At 45.4% G+C, this 16,314-nt stretch overlaps 1 protein-coding gene across 5 annotated transcripts in view; it reads right to left on the bottom strand.

Moving 5' to 3' along the window:
* Window positions 1-16,314, bottom strand: part of PUM1 (pumilio RNA binding family member 1) — a 116,959-nt gene that overhangs the window by 92,852 nt on the left and 7,793 nt on the right. For all 5 annotated transcript variants that reach the window (XM_015423384.1, XM_015423383.1, XM_015423379.1 and 2 more), the window contains exon 2: window positions 7,521-7,894. In XM_015423384.1, coding sequence (XP_015278870.1) covers window positions 7,521-7,883 — 363 coding nt within the window. In that variant the 5' untranslated portion in view covers window positions 7,884-7,894. The remainder of the gene's footprint in view (window positions 1-7,520; window positions 7,895-16,314) is intronic.

Genomic DNA, 16,314 nt, shown 5'->3' with positions numbered 1-16,314 from the left:
CTGTGAGCAAGGGGAACACTGTTATTTGGGTGGTGGTTGATCTGTTTTCTAAGCAAGCCCATTTTGTTCCTTTCCCTTCACTGCCTACCGCGCAGAGGTTAGCTGCGGCGTTCATGTCTCATGTGGTGAAAATCCACCAATTGCCTACTAAGTTAATTTTTACCTTCGTTGCTTCACTAATTACCAACAAAATGATTGGGCTGATTTGTTACCCCTGGCTGAGTACTGTTACAATAACACTGTGCATAGTTCGACTGGCATGTCTCCATACAAGGCTGTCTCTGGGTATGACAGCCCCCCCTTTGGAGCAGTACCTTCGTTGCTTCACTAATTACCAACAAAATGATTGGGCTGATTTGTTACCCCTGGCTGAGTACTGTTACAATAACACTGTGCATAGTTCGACTGGCATGTCTCCATACAAGGCTGTCTCTGGGTATGACAGCCCCCCCTTCCTTTCCTGGAGGGGGTCTCTGACCGTCCCGTGGGTGATGCTAATACCTGGTGTTCTTCTCTGAGAACTGCATGGCCACTTTTGTGTCAAACTCTCGATGCTGCTAAAGCAGCTTATAAGGCCCAGGCAGACAAGGGTAGGGTGGTGGGATTTGATCTGAAACCTGGGGACCTTGTGTATGTTTCTACTAAAAACATCAAGATGTTGCGCCCAAGCAGGAAGCTGGGTTGGAAATTTATCGGGCCGTTCAAGGTGCGCAAGGTGATTAATGATGTTGCTGTTGATGTTGTATTACCTAAGAATTTGCGCTCTCTGCATTCTGTCTTTCACATGAGCTTACTGAAGAAAAATCCTGGCACCTCTACATGGAGGCCGACTGTTTCTCCCCCGCCTCCGATCATCCTTGAGGGGGATGAGCATTTTGAAATCGCTGATATCCTTGATTCCAAGCTGAAACGTGGTAAACTCTGGTACCTCATTGAATGGGTTGATTTCGGTCCCCAGCACCGCGAATGGGTGGAAGAAGGGGATATTCGGGCCCCTTACCTGCTTCGTTGTTTCCACAGGAAGTTCCCGGACAAACCGGGAGGTCTCCCGCCCAGCCCGGGAGATCTCCCGCCCGGCCCGGGAGGTGACGGTTAAGGTGTATTTTTGAGGGGGCAGTATGTCAGCAAGCTGCCATGGTGTTCTGTGTAACTTCTGATTGTACATATGTGATCCCTGTCCCTGCCAGCTGACCCCTGTGTTTTCTATGCTGTAATGCCAAAGTAAAACAACTGGAGGATGTGAGGGGGAGAGTATGCTTCGCTATTAGCTTCTTATCAAGCCTGTGAACTGCACCAAGCCTGTGAACTGCACCTGTGTTTTGTCTACCGTTCGCCTGGTTCCCAAGACTTGAGCAGGCAACCGTTTTCTCCTGCCCGCCAGCGGGAACGTTATCCATTGGTTGTGTTTCTAACTTGAATCCCTTTATCATGTCTGCCCTAACTGCTTGTGTTCAGTTCTAACAAAGAACGTGTTTGAGTATCTTTCCAATGCTTTGAAATAAACTTTACTTTCTTTGAAACGTGGATTTATTCTCGATGCTTGGGGATCCAACACAAACTGATTTATGCAGGAGTCAAATTGCTTGCTCACAACTTTAATGCCAGTAGCTCACAAAGTAGAATTTTTGCTCACAAGACTCCACACCTTACAAGGAGCATTGCTCACAAGGTGTTGTGGGGAGAGGAAAGGCGACTGTAAGTTGCTTTGAGACTCTTTTGGAATTCTTCTGGATGGGCACCACTTTGGGGCACCATTGCTGTACGTGAAGTATCCACCAGCAGGCCTAGCTGCAGCTACTTCCTCCCAATTAACTATGATCAGCACTACATCTTTCCAAGGATGGCCAGGAACTCACTTAAGTAGCACAGCTAGGAGTGTCGTTCAACAAGGTGCAAGCTACATTTCCCGTAACACAGAACTCCAGTGACTCTGACGCAAGGCACTCTTCACAGAGTCCCCTTTGGGACAATCAGCTAACAAGACACTTAAAAAAAAAAAAAAGAAATGTCATCTTAGCATCATTTACCAGAACAATGCCTGAATATTCTGAAATGGCAACCCCTCCTCCAAGGGTTAAAAAGATAGCAACCAACCCTCAAGACTGTGCCAACAATAACCGGCTCCCCCCAAATGAGAGCTGTTCATACAACACACTGTTACAGCCTGATCTGCCATACCAAACTGAGGCCCTTCAATCAAAGCAAACAACAAAAGATGCAAAGCACTGTCCAGTTTTGGTTGAGACAAGGAGGATACCCTGGCACCTGTGGGTACTCCTCTTCCCACCATCCCAGGAGGCCAGAATTAGATTGCGTGTTCCACCTCAATGGAGTGGCCCAAACATGCCAGGATGTCCACCTTGCCTCAAACAAAAGGAACCTTCACAGTACGTCCAATGTTCCGTTATAAGACAACTGCACAGCTAGGCCACAAAGCTTTCCCCTGCTCTTCGAAGTGGTTACTTATGAAGGTTCAGATTTTGAAAACAACATTGTGCAGTATTCCACTGCAGCAATTGGAGGGGAAATTCATTAATGGAAATTTTGCATGCTGCTACAGTAAACAATGCTACACAAACATCCTGCATCACCAACAGCTTAGGTGAATGCAGAGATTACTTTGGGCAGCCAAGATATGCCATCTTTTTAAAAAGAAAAACAGTTTGTCACCCTCTGCTGTACTTTGCCCTTGCCCAAAAGGAACCTTGCAAGCAACAAAAGCAAGAGATTGGAGTAACCATGAAAGTTCCTTCTTTTTAGTCTTTTTCCTGCCTCCACCTGAGAGACCAGTAGATTTAGAGAGCTCCTGAGATTTTCCTTTGGTTGCACTTTGTTTCTCTCATTCCACCTGTATGCCTTTCTCTTTGTTTAAAAAACAAATGTTGTTTGTTCTTCTGACCTCTTCCTGGAGGCTGTTTGCCTTTTGCTCACTGCAGAGCACAGACTCTAATCTGGGAGAACTGGGTTTGACTCCTCCACATGCAGCTGCTGGTATGACCTTGAATCAGTTACAAGTTCTCTCATAGCTGTTTACAAAAGAGCTCTCTCAGCCCCACCTACCTCACAGGGTGTCTGTTGTGGGGAGAGGAGATTGTAAGCAGCTCTGAGACTCCAAGTGAAGGGCGGGGTATAAATCCAATCTCTTCTTCCAAGGGAGAGCTGGGGGAGGTGATCCCCAGGCAGCGGAGTAGGAAACCCCTGCAATCCCACTTGCCCAGCCGTCCCACCCTGGCAGAGCTCCTGAAGAGAGCCATAGGCTGAGAATCACCTGGCTTGGATCACGAAGAAGCAGGCTCAGTTTTTTTTGTGCCAGAACTGTGCCCTCTACTGATCAGCCGGGATGGCCTGTATCAGCCCATCAGGCCTGCTCACAGCAAGACAATAGCTGGGGGGGGGGGCCTTTGTCTTCCCACCAGGCTTCCAGGACTGGCTAGAACTATTTGTCTCCAATCAGTTAGAGAAGGAAAAAAAGAACTTCTTTACCAACAGGAGGCCTCTTCCCCTCCTCACACCTCCCTCACCAGTCAAACACCTTAAAAAAATGCCAGGGTTCCTCTTGGCTAAAAAAAATCCTACAGGTTTCTGCCCCTAAGGAGGAACAGGATGATGACAACAATAAAAGGCCCCCTGAGGTCTTCTCTAGGATTAGAGAGCTGGGTTCAACTTTTCCCTTCCCTTCTTTTTTTAAAAACTCAGATAAAAGAGGAATGGCCAGGTCCTACCAGTAACTGTTTACATTCTGGACAGGCTAAAAGAATGTACTCTCTTCCTCCTAAGGTAATCCTGTGGCCATCTTAGCATCAGGAGTGGCTCTTCCAAAAGAGGGGAGAGGGCACCCTTAAAAATCCCAGAGATTGAAAAAGTGACTTAGCTCTCCGTAGAGCCCATGAGGCCGTTGCCTTCTCCATTAAAGCTTCTGCTGCCACTTCCCTGATGGCAAGAGCCTCAATACATGTGGCTTCGTAAATCATCCCAAGAATACCCAGATTTAAATCAGTGCCTGTCAAGTTACATGCACAATCTGGAGAAGGCAGCAGCCATCATGTCTGATGCTAGCCTGGACACAACCAAGTCCATCAGAAAGGGCTTAGGCATCTTCCATAAGGACATGGTGGTTCTGCACACAGATCCCAACTTCAGTCCCAAGGTCAACATACCTTTTCACAGCTCAAAGGAGATATATTTGCCGTCCTTCTGCCCAAAGCTGTCTCATCCTAGGGAGAAGAACTGGCACTCACTTGACCTTCGCAGAGCACTTTGCATTTATATCAGAAGGACCAAGCCATTTAGGAAGTCGGATTCCCTTTTTGTAGCTTTTCATCCAGCAGTCAAGGGGAAAGGGGTTTCTAAGGCTACACTAAGCAGGTGGCTAAAAGACTGCATCTCCTTGTCATATGAATCTCAGGGCCTTCATGTCCCAGAGGGGCCAGCAGCTCATTCAACAAGAAGTAATTCTACATCAACAGCATTCGACACAAATGCATCCGTTGCAGATATCTGCAAGGCCGCTACCTGGGCCTCGGTGTCAACATTTATCAGGCACTACAAGATGGACTCTATCGCTGTGGCTGAAGCAGCATTTGGGCGGACAGTCCTACAGCAAGTGGTCTAGTCCTACTGTTATCTCTATGCCTGGCAGTCACTTTTCCCTCCCTGGATCAAATGAGCTCTGTAACATCCCAAGCACAGTGGAGTGTCGTCCTACCCTTGAGAGAGAACAGAGCATTGGACTTACCATGAAGGTTCCTTCCTCTTGAGGACGAAGAGGACACTCTGGACCCCACCCTGGTTGGAGGGTCCCTATTCAGCCTATTACGCTTACTAAAGGGTGACTGGCTGCTAATCTTCATGTTCATTGTTCTTTCACTGCTCTAACAGCTTATATTTCCTGTGGGGTTTATTTCACAGGATTCTGTAAGCATTGTTGTCTGTGTCTGGCACACATTGCTATCAGTTGCGGAAGTCTCCAGACTTAGGGTGGGCTCCTCCTCCTCCCGAGATAGAAAGTGCAATCAATTTCCTGCCTCCAGGGATTGAGGGAAGAGGAACCCAGGCGTATCAAGAGTATCCTCCTCCCCTTGAGAGAGAAGGTCAATTCTGCTTTTTTGGCAGAGCCACACACTCCTCAAACACAGGCTGTGAAGCAAAGCTGCTGTTGACACTCAGTCTGACAATCTCTTTCAGAAGCGTGGTCTCGCTTGTTTCGGAAATGTTGAGCATTTACAAGCTGGCAGTGGCAGTTGGCACCCCACAAGAGGGAGGATAAGAGCTCTCTACTCTCCCCAAGCAAATTATTATGCCATGGGTAAGGCATTCCCGGTGGAACGAACGACCACCACCACCACCCTGCCAAGAAAGAAAAGGAGCTTAAGATCACTGGAGCCATTTACCAACACTCATCAAGCTCAAGTGAACTTGACAATATAATGCAGTGATTAGAGCATCAGACTAGATCCGGGAGACCCAGGTTCACATCCCCACTCTGCCACGAAAGCTTGCTGGGTGACCTGGTGCCCATCACACACTCTCAGCCTAACCAACTTCACAGGGCGTCAGTGAGGATAAAATGGAGGCGAGAGCCACAAAAGCTGCTTTGCATCCTTACTCGGAAGAAAGGGAGGATATAAATGAGGCAAGTAAGTAAATAAATAATCCAAATGCCAACTTCAACCATTAGTATTGCCGGTATGACAGACTCTTTGAAGTGTTAAAGGTGACAAACTGACGGGGGAGGGGAATAACTTACCTTTGCGCTGGCCTTTAATCCCCTTTATGCATAATCGGGTACACAAAATACGTATCTCCAAAACAGAAATGCAAAAGCAGACACTTATGCAGCCAGTTCCCAGACTTCCCCATTCACACAGAGGAACAGATACCAGAAGCTCCTCTCTCTTCTGTTCCCCTAGACCCTGTAAATTGGTAGCCCAGAAGTATTCCATTTCCCTGTTTTTTCCTTCCTTTGAAACTCCCCCCAGACACTCTCAAAGAATGCACACAGACTTGGCTGTTGAGGGGTTTTGCTGTTTTTTTCAACCCTTATAGCTTCTCTGTAAAGTTGTCTGCTTGTTGAGCATAAAAATGTGTGTTGGTTTGAGAGAAAAGTTACTGGCAGCCACACTGGTCCAAAAATCCAAATCCTGAACCAGTACAACTTTGGTCAACTTTGGAAGCCAAGAATAATGTGTTAGCTTAGGGACAACCTACTAACAGAGGACTGCACATTGGGGAATTTACTACCAGCACAAGACAAAATGACATATTTACACTTCATGGATCACCTTAAAGTTATCTCCAACATTCTCAATACAATGAGTATCAAAGAATGCCTTTACTTTCTGCCTTTTAAGGGATCTCACTGAGTGTCAGAGATATTAAAGGAAGCTGGTGAGCTTTTGTAATTCCAGTGGGAGAACAACAATTTTTTTCTCTCTTGCCCAGAAGAACTAGAGTGCAAGCTGCATCAAAAGCATCAATCAGTATCTCTACGACCTGCTATTCAACACAAAGATGCCATGAGAGAAGGGCCTTTAAAATCATGGATGGAATATTTTTTTCTTCCCCACCTCTAGCCTGAGGAAGAGCGCTGGCAAACTCGAAACCCTGTGCACACATCTATGTCACTATAGCTTGTTCCAGTAAAGGTATCAAGCAGACTGTGGTTTGGATTTGGTTCAAGAGAGGCTCTCTTTCGCAGCAGCTGTAGGAAAGATGCTTTAAAGAACTCCTCCTGGACACGAATGAGAATTGGGGGTGGTGAGAAGGCCATAGACCTCCACCTCTTATAGAGGTTTACAAAATTATGCATGGGATAGAGAAGGTCGAGAAAGAATACAAGACCTTGTGGGCACTCAATGAAATTAATGAGCAGTAGGCTTAAAACAGATAATAGGAAGTGCTTCTTCACCCAAAGAGTAATTAACAAATGGAAATTACTGCCACAGGAAGCCTAGACAGCTTCAAGAGGAGACTGAATAAACATACAGAGCAGAGGTCCATCAGTGGCTATCAGCCACAAGGTATAGATGAAACACTCTGTCTGGAGCAGTGATGCTCTGTATTCCTGGAGTTTGGGGGGCAACAGTGAGAAGTCTTCTGGAGATCTGGCCCCGCTGGTGGATCTCCTGATGGCATCTGGGTTTTGGCCACTGTGGGACACAGAGCACTGGACTGATAACAACATAGTTTATCTTATGTTCTTACACATTAAGACACACTGAAGACCCTTCAAGAACTCCCCTGCATCCTGTGACCTGAAGATTATCAGCGGTAGCAAGCTCAAGTAAAAAGGAGCCCCTACTCTACACATGCAGAAGCCTAAGAAAACTAGACCAAGTATCTGAATGGGAGTCCCTTTGCCCTGCTGTATTGTGGGAAAACATTTCAGTTTGACGGTGGATGGTCAGGAAAAAAACACCACAAATGGGACACAGCTTTGCACAACCAGCTGCCACTGAGCAGAGCTCATGTGGACCCACCTCACTCCCAACTGCCCAGTTGTGAAAGATTCAATCACTCACCTGATGCTCGGCGTGAATGTTGTCTCCGGTAGGCCATCGGTGCTTGCTGTTGTTATAACTGCTGCCACTGCCACCGCCTCCTCCCAGCTGCTCGCCGTGCTGCCTCTGGAAGAAGTAATCCACCATCGCGTCGTCCTGGGAGCGGCCTGCAACCCCTATAGATCCGGGAACAGGACTGGAGTGTGTCCCCGCTGCAAGGGCTGGGTTTGCAGCTGGCTGTTGCGGAGCCTGGGACCCTGTTCCAGATGTCAAAACAACAGGCATGTTGGGATTAGCTGTCTCTTGACCGTGCTGTTTCAGGTGGGGGCTGAAGGAGTCCTGCCAGAGCACTGCTTTTCTCTTCAACACACACGCAACGCTCATTCCACCAACACCTGAGGAGACACAGGTTCAAAAGGCTTAATGGGGCTCTCTTCTCCATTCCACTCCACCCCGCACAACACATGCTTGAGAATCAGGCTGAGCCTTCCTGAAGTCAATTCTCACTCCAGTCACTGGGCAAATCCATGGAAGTTCTCAAACAATGCAGCAAGCTTCCAGAAATCCAAACCTTGCCCGCCTCCCCAGTGTCTGTATACTCACTCGTGTTTAAATCAAGACATGTTAGCTGATGTGGACTCACACTGAGCCTGGGTTCAAGCCGATCAAAGAGGGGGATGAGCAAAAACACCCATATGGAGGAGAGCGATCCCGCTGAATCGTACCAAAGATCCATCAAATCCAATACCCTCTTCAGCTGTACGCAAAAAGAGCCAGTGTGTTGTAGTGGTTGGAGTATCAGACTACGACCTGGGAGACCCAGGTTCAGATTCCCACACTGCCATGGAAGCTCACTGGGTGACCCTGGGCCAGTCACACACACACACAGGGCCTAGCCTACCTCACAGGTTTGTTAAAATGGACACTAGAATTATTTATTTATTTATTTATTTATCTTTACATTTATATCCCGCCCTCCCCGAAGGGTCAGGGCGGCTCACAAGGGGCATAAATGCCTGGTTAAAACAATGAACAATATAAAACAATATAAAATACAATATGCATAATACACTAAAAAATATAAGTGCTCCAGAATTTCTTGTAATGGTGTAAGTCGCTCTGGGTCCCCACTGGGGAGAAAGGCAGGGTACAAATGAAGCAAATAAATAGTGCCTCTTGTAAAATCATCAGTGTGAAGGCAGCAACCCACACACACACACACACAGAGCTGCCACCCTGCAACGAGTAGTCCAAAGAAACTACCTCTGAGTACAGATTCCCTTTAATTAGCATGGCCAGTAGCCATGGACACACCTGTCCACCATGAATTTTTCTGTTCCCATTCTGAAGCCATATAACCTAGCAACAGCAATGCCGACAAAAATATGCACTGGGTGCAGAGGAATTCTGTTTCATATCCCCTCAATCTATCGTTCACTAAAAACACTTGGTAGCAGCCCCCCCCCCCCCAGTTCTATTATAGGAGAGGATCAAAGTTTTATAAACTTCTATCAGATCCCTTAATTGTATTTTTTTCTAAATTTAGAGTTTTTCTAAGTTGAAAATAGATTTTATTCATTGGGAAAGCACCTTCCAAGGCCTGAATAAAACCTGCCTGCTGTCAGACATGCAGTGGGTAGCATCACAAGACTGGGCCTTTTTGAGAACGGCTCCCAACTTGCAAAACTCTTCTAAGGAAGCCTGAACTCCACCTACCAATCATTTTTACATTGCAGGTTATGACTATGTGGTTTCCCACGGTGCTTGGGATGAGGGCTATTAGCCTTCCCGCTGCCCTGTTTTTGGCCTATTCTACTTCCTCAGTGCAACAGATTTTATGAGCTTCATTGTTATTCTATTTAGATTATTGATTACACTTGATCTCAACCAAAGGCCGAAAAGTGACATAAAGTTTCTTTGATGGTCCTGAAGGACAGACCGTATTCGAATATCTTTAAATGATAAAAATAAGCACTCACATTACCGACCCTACTAATGAAGGTCACCTAGCCAGGGACCAGAAGACAGCCCAGCATTCTGCCTTGCAACCTGCTCAATTTGCACACAAAGCCCAGACTGAAAAGAACCTGCCGCTCCTTAAAGAGGTTGACAGAGAGAAAGATTCTGATGGATAATGATGGAAGAAGAATGCTTTCCCTATTCTTATAAAACCATGAAAATCACCTTGGGATTTTGAAAGGCACTTAAACCTATTTCATTAGCCAATAATTATTTTTTACATCCCTGCTTAATCCAGCCTTATTCAAAGTTATTGGGGGGGGGGGGGAGTGCAGATGTGAAGGCCCGGAAAAAAACCGGAAAAATTCGGGGGGGGAAACGTTTTTTTCCCGTTTTTTTCCCTGAAGCTTTTTTGGTTTTTTCCCCGAAAAGTTGGAAAAATTGAAAAAAGAAAAGAAAAGAAATTGATTATGGAATGTTTTATTTTAACATGATGAATAAAATATTTTAAGACAAGGTGTTCAAATATTTTCCAAATCATTTCTAAAATATATAATGGTATCAGATTGATCTAATTTCTGTGCACTGAGGACAAGCAAGCTGTAGGTTACAAACTGAACTCTCCAATGCAAGAACAAGATGCATTTCTTCCTTTAGGAGGTGCTATTGTCAGAAGACAATAAAAAGGTTTCAGTTTTGTTTTTGCATGTGGGTGGGTATTCTGTTTGTAATAATGTTTGGATACACTATATTTTTAATATGCTAGTTGTGATAATTTCATGCCAAGTAAAAATGTCCATAGTCATATTTTATGTTCCTAAAGTAACAAAATGACTTTCAATCTAGAAAAGACAAAAGAAATGCTAATGTAGCATATTTTTCAATTTTTCCGAAAATTTCAATTTTTTTCCTTTAAAAAAACGGGTTTTTTCCCGAGCTTCAAAATTTCCGGAAATTTTACATCTCTAAGCTTGAGTCCTTCAAATGCAGCTGCTGGTGTGACCTTGGGTCAGTCATAAATTCTTTCAGAGCTGTTCTCTCAAGGGCAGTTCTCAAGAGAGCTCTCTCAGCCTCACCTACCTCACAGGGTGTCTGTTGTGGGGAATGGAAAGGGACTGTAAGCCACTCTGAGGCTCCTTTGGGTAGTGAAGGGCTGGGTATAAACCCAATCTCCTCCTCCTCTTCTTCAAAGACTGTTTCTTTTGCAGCACAGCCTCCAAAACTAAGAAGAGCATGCCAGCTGAGTCGCCACCAACTCATGGCAACTCCATCCACTCAACTGTATCGCAATCCATAATTCAGTTGTTAATGACTAAGGAAGTGGTTAAGTTCAGCACTTGGCTAATCTTCAACACATGGGGCTCTTCAGGGCCAAATTGCACATTAGGCAGAAGATCCAAGACAAAAATCTCTCAAAGTTTTTGCTTTACTTAGAATCACCCTCATATGGCTCCAAAACTGGCTGAAGCAGCAGTGTTGGGAGAGGGGTTTTCAACCCTTTCCCTCTACACCAAGGTCTATGGCCCTAGAGCCAAATGTGGTTACAGTACAGGACCAAATACAGTTCTTTAAAACACAAATGAAATCTTTAAGTTAAGGTACACTGAGCAGCTAGGTGGAGATACTGAAATTAACCAGAAGGTGAAGGGAATGGGCAGGCAAAGACTCTGATGGGACTAAAAAGCTTTCTTAGAGACTGCTTTCCAAGAAGGGAAATCAAAGAAGCAAACAGTTGCCAAGAATCCAAGTGTAAACCATCCACAGATTTATGACAGTGTGCTACAACAGTCACACAGGGACGGTGGTTTGGTGTGTATTTATGACTTATGGAGAGACTCTGTGGGTGCCACTTCCCCATAAAGGTCTCACCACCACCGTTTGGGCTTCAGAACCTTTATGAATTATAAGTACATACGTCAACGATCAGTAATATTTTGAACTGTATGTTTTCGGTTATACAAATGGGCTTTCTTACACCAGGTCTTGTGCCCTGATGTAGCTTGACCCCTGATGTACACTATCTTATCAATCTGCATTCCACCTCCTTTCCAAACTGACAACACTGCAAAGATACCTTAGAGAAGACAATTCAAACGGGTAAAACAGCACCAGGTGGGAATATGTATAGCACTGCTGTGTCCATGTGTGTGCAAGTGTACGTGTGTGTGTTTGTAAAGTGCCACGAAGTCACAACCGACTTATGGTGACCCCATATGGTTTTCAAGGCAAGAGACGTTCAGAGGTGGTTTGCCATAGCTTTCCTCCACATAGTGACCCTAGAATTCCTTCATGGTATCCCATCCAAATACTAGCCAGAGCTGACCCTGCTTAGCTTCTTCCAAGATCTGATGAGACTGACGAAGCCTGGGGCATCCAGGTCAGAACTTGAACGCAGAGCCCACACAACAAGTATGTCAGCCCTCCAGTAGTCCCACCCTCTACTGCAGAGGTGTCAAACATAAGGCCCGGGGGGCAGAACTGGCCCATCCAGGGCTCTTATGCGGCCTGCGAGCAACTAGTGCAAGGGAGGGAACAGGAGACTGTTCGGGGGGAGTGAACAGAGCCACTCTGATTGTGGCTTCAGCATGGCATAACGACCTCGTCTGCAGCATTCAAGCAGCATGGGTGCATCTGCCCAGTGCTGCTCTGCTGACACTCCAGTCCACTCATGTGGGTTTTCCTCTGCACCCCCCCCCCCTACAAGGCCATGGGGCCTTGCAGTGAGACACACCAACTCAGAGCTTACCAGCTGCTGTCCTTTATACAGTTTATATCTCCAGTACCTGGAATTATGTTTTATGGCACAGATGGCTCAGCCCAACAAAGTGACATTTATGTCAGATCCAGTCCTTATAACACATGAGTTTGATAGCTCTGCTCTACTGGCTCTCAGTAGACTGGGAGACTCAGTCTTGTGCCAATGGTAGAGTCCTGCTCTATTATTCTGCAGGCCATGCACGTGACCTCCCGCCCCTGCTTACACTCTGAAAAATGTGTAGAAGAACATCCCCCCCCAAACCAGGCGTAACTTCTTGATGAAGTGTAATTTTTTTTTACAAGCGTCATGATCATGTAATGCAAAGTTCAGGGCCAGTTCACATGTTGTGTTTGTATATGTACATGCAAAAAACTACAGTAAAGAACAGGAATGTTAACGCACCAAACATTTCTACAAATGCAGGTGTAGGCACCCTCTGCACTGAACCAGTAATGTGGTGTGATTTCCAATGTTATATTTCTCTTGTTGGAAAATTTTCCACCCCACATGTGTAAATACAGTCTGTTTATCAATAGTTGTTAAGGCTGTTGTGCTGCAAATCAATCATATCAGATGGGCTGTGTTGCAGATGAAGCATGAACACGCCCCAGTGCTTGTACATGGTGTATTTGCCTTCTTTTGGTAACATTATCTAAATATTTCGATATATTTAAATTTGAGTCAGAATTTTTTTCTGGAATATTTACATCTCTGTAGAGAACTTGGACTAGTCACATCTGCTTGCCAAATGCACACAGGGGACAATCTTGGATTTACTGCTAGATTGCCCATATTGAATCTATCCTTTAAGACATGGTTTGGAAGATTAGTAATACATTACAGGGGTGCACACTCCCTATTTCAGAACAGCTGTAGTCATAGTTAGCTAAGACATCCAAACTAGACAACTGTTATTTGCAAACTCACCTCAAACCACAGTTTAGAGGGTAGTGCTAACTAAAACTACACAATATATACATATATAAAAACATGGCCTACGTTCAGTGCAACTAGAAAGGGAGGGGAGCCCATAACATGGTCCTGATCTTACAACTCATAGGCCAGAGAAGCATTCAGTTCACATATCCAAATGACGGTTCAAGTTTACATTGCTTGGGAGGCAATAGTGGGAGGACTTCTGGAGTTCTGGCCCTGCTGGCTGACCTTCCAATAGCACCTGGGTTTTGCCCACTTGGGGGCCCAGAGCGTTGGACTGGATGGACCATTGGTCTGATAACATGGCTTCTCTTATGTTCACACACATTAAGACACACTGAAGACCCTTCAAGAACTTCCCTGCATCTTGTAACCTGAAGACCATCAGCGGTGGCAAGCTCAAGCAAAAAGAGGCCCCTACTCTACTGATGTAGAAGCCTGAGAAAGCCAGACTATGTATCTGGATGGGAGTCCCTTTGCCCTGCTGTACTGTAGGAAAGCACAGAGTGTTGGACTGGATGGGCCATTAGCTTGATTCGACATGGCTTCTCTTATGTTCTTATATGAGCAAGCCTTACACTCCCTCACCCCCCTCCAATGGCAAAACCATGGGTTACCATCACATTCAAACAACCAAGGCATATCTTGTATCTGTCCTTTACTGGAAATGGCCCTCTACTTGGCTTGGAAGGTGAGTGCAAATTAGATTGCTGCTGCAGGTGCTACAGCAAACTATGAGGCTTGCCACAGAACAGGAAGGCAGGAAAGGGACTGCAGTGTACACATCAGGCCAAGGCTCACTCATCTGACGTCAAGCCACACGTAGCACCATTTTCAGAGCGCACACAGAGAAAAATATCAGAAATTGCCAGCTTGCCAGGCTGAATTCAGTATACTTCAACCCAAGTATCCCTCTGGCTTTCAATGAGTTGCAATAAGTAATTAAGTGTACTTAATTATTGCACACGCCACACAAAGGGAAAAGTCTCCACCCCGACCACCCCGGAGAGCAAGTGCCAGTCAGAGTAGACTGTGCAGGGCTGGAAGGACCAACAGACCCAACTCAGCAGTTTCCTGTGTGGAGCTATACCCCTGGGGCCCGCTGACTTGAGTGTATATACTTCATTCTCCTTCACAGCTGATTACTCAGCGTTTGATGACTTGCAATTGAATATGCAAATAGCTCCCATTAAACCCCCTCCCCCCACTCAACCTGGGATGACTTTGTTCACACATTTAAGTCACTACTTGTACTTCAACTGATAAAAGTACTTGCCTGCAATCCAGTTTATAACAAAAACTCACAAGAGCTGAAACCCTGCTTCCGAGCATCTTTGGCTTGAAGGAAATTCTTGATCTCTCTCTCTCTAGCCAAAGTCCAGTGAGTGTGCTCCAGAGTGCAGCCTAAATCAACTTTAAATCCTACAAATGAATTTATCTTGGTTGCAAATTGGTTAGGCGTGTGCCACAAAAATACCTCACCATGCATAATTTTATAACAAAAATGAGAACAAACGGGTGGCTTTATTTAAAGAAAACTACTTCTGCTTTCTTCCAGTACCATAATTAAGCACGACGGAACGTTGTTCTCTCTTTTGTTAAGTTTGTAAGAGCAAGAAGCACCATCAATGGGCTTTTTCTTCTCTGTCTCTAAATAAGAAAACAGTCACAGAAAATTGAAAGGAAAAAAATACACACAAGCAATGTTGCCCGCCTTTGCCTGACCTCTTCCTATTAGCAGGGCAAAACAAGAAGTTTTATTACACTTTTTAAAAAAAAGCATCCCAAAACATACTAATTCTAACACCATGGCTAATATACAAAAGGATGTCCGGAAACAACTGCTTTCAAGAAAATAAGACAAAGAAGAAAACATGACTGAACTTCTCTGGCTCTCAGCCTTATTCTAATACCTGCCGAACAAAAGCCCTCCAGTAATTCCATATGACTAAATTGCATAAGTTTAACAACTTGAAAAGTTTTCATTTTTCAAAATCCTAAAGCAGAAGGTTATTTTATAATAAGTTAAGAAAGCTTTTGAAGCCCAGCATTCAAGACTTGAGGGGGGGGGGTGCTAGAGGCGATTAAAAGAACACATTACTTATCATATAAGCAGCACTAGAGCACCCTAGTCTGGGGGGAGATACACACAGATTTCAAATCCATTGACAAATGTGCAACCTTTGAAAATTAGTCCACAAAGATCAATCAGCTACCCCTTTAACTGATTAATCAATTAGTTGGTTAATGCATCAATTTTTAAAAATCCCTGTAATGACCATCCTTCAGATAACAGGTGTATAGGTATTTTATTTACTTCCTTTCACTTGCCTTTCTCCTCCATAGGGTCTGAAAGCATTCTATCCTCACAATGACCCCATGACACAGGCTACACTGAGAGTGCATGACTAGCCCAAGTTCACACAGCAAGCTTTCACAGCAGAGTGTGGCAATTCGAACCTGGGCCTCAGATCCTAGTCTGAGACTCTAACCGCTAGAACAAATTTAGAGTCCACCTTTAAGACCAACAAAGGTCTAACCACTACTTTTTTTATTTTGCCCTGCCTCGAAGGAGTGTGTGGTTACATGGATCTCTCCATCCCTTTTTATCCGTGGTGGGATGGATGAGGTTACACACTGCCAAGAAATTTCTTTAACCTAGGCCCACCTTAGGGGGAGCTACACTCAAGAAGACCTTCCCACTGCTTCAAGAAGAAGAATTGCTTTTATAACCCACTCTTCACTACCTGAAGGAGTCTTGGAGCGGCTTACAATCACCTTCCCTTCCTCTCCGGACAACAGACATCCTGTGAAGTAGGTGGGGCTGAGAGCTGAGAGAACTGTGACTAGCTCAAGGTAACCCAGCTGGCTTTATGGAGAGGAGTGGAGAATCAAACCCAGTTCTCCAGATCAGAGGTTGCCGCTCTTTAACCACTCCACCAGAACATCCTCCTCAACCAGCTTCAAGTGTGATGCAGCACCAAAATGTGCGCCCACCGCCAAGTTACCACACCTCCCTGCCAAACATACCTGCAGGATGTCGGCGAAAACACTCACCCCCAAGTATGCACTGGCATAGGCCTGGACTTACAAAGGAAGTCAATATAGCGGTTCTCAGGTACAGGGGGGGGGGGGGAACCCTCCCACCAAGGGGGCCCCACC

This window comes from Gekko japonicus, unplaced genomic scaffold (genome assembly GCF_001447785.1).
Source record: "Gekko japonicus isolate JY-2015 unplaced genomic scaffold, Gekko_japonicus_V1.1 scaffold1743, whole genome shotgun sequence".
Classification (NCBI taxonomy): Eukaryota; Metazoa; Chordata; class Lepidosauria; order Squamata; family Gekkonidae; genus Gekko; species Gekko japonicus.
This window is presented reverse-complemented; position numbering and strand designations above follow the sequence as displayed.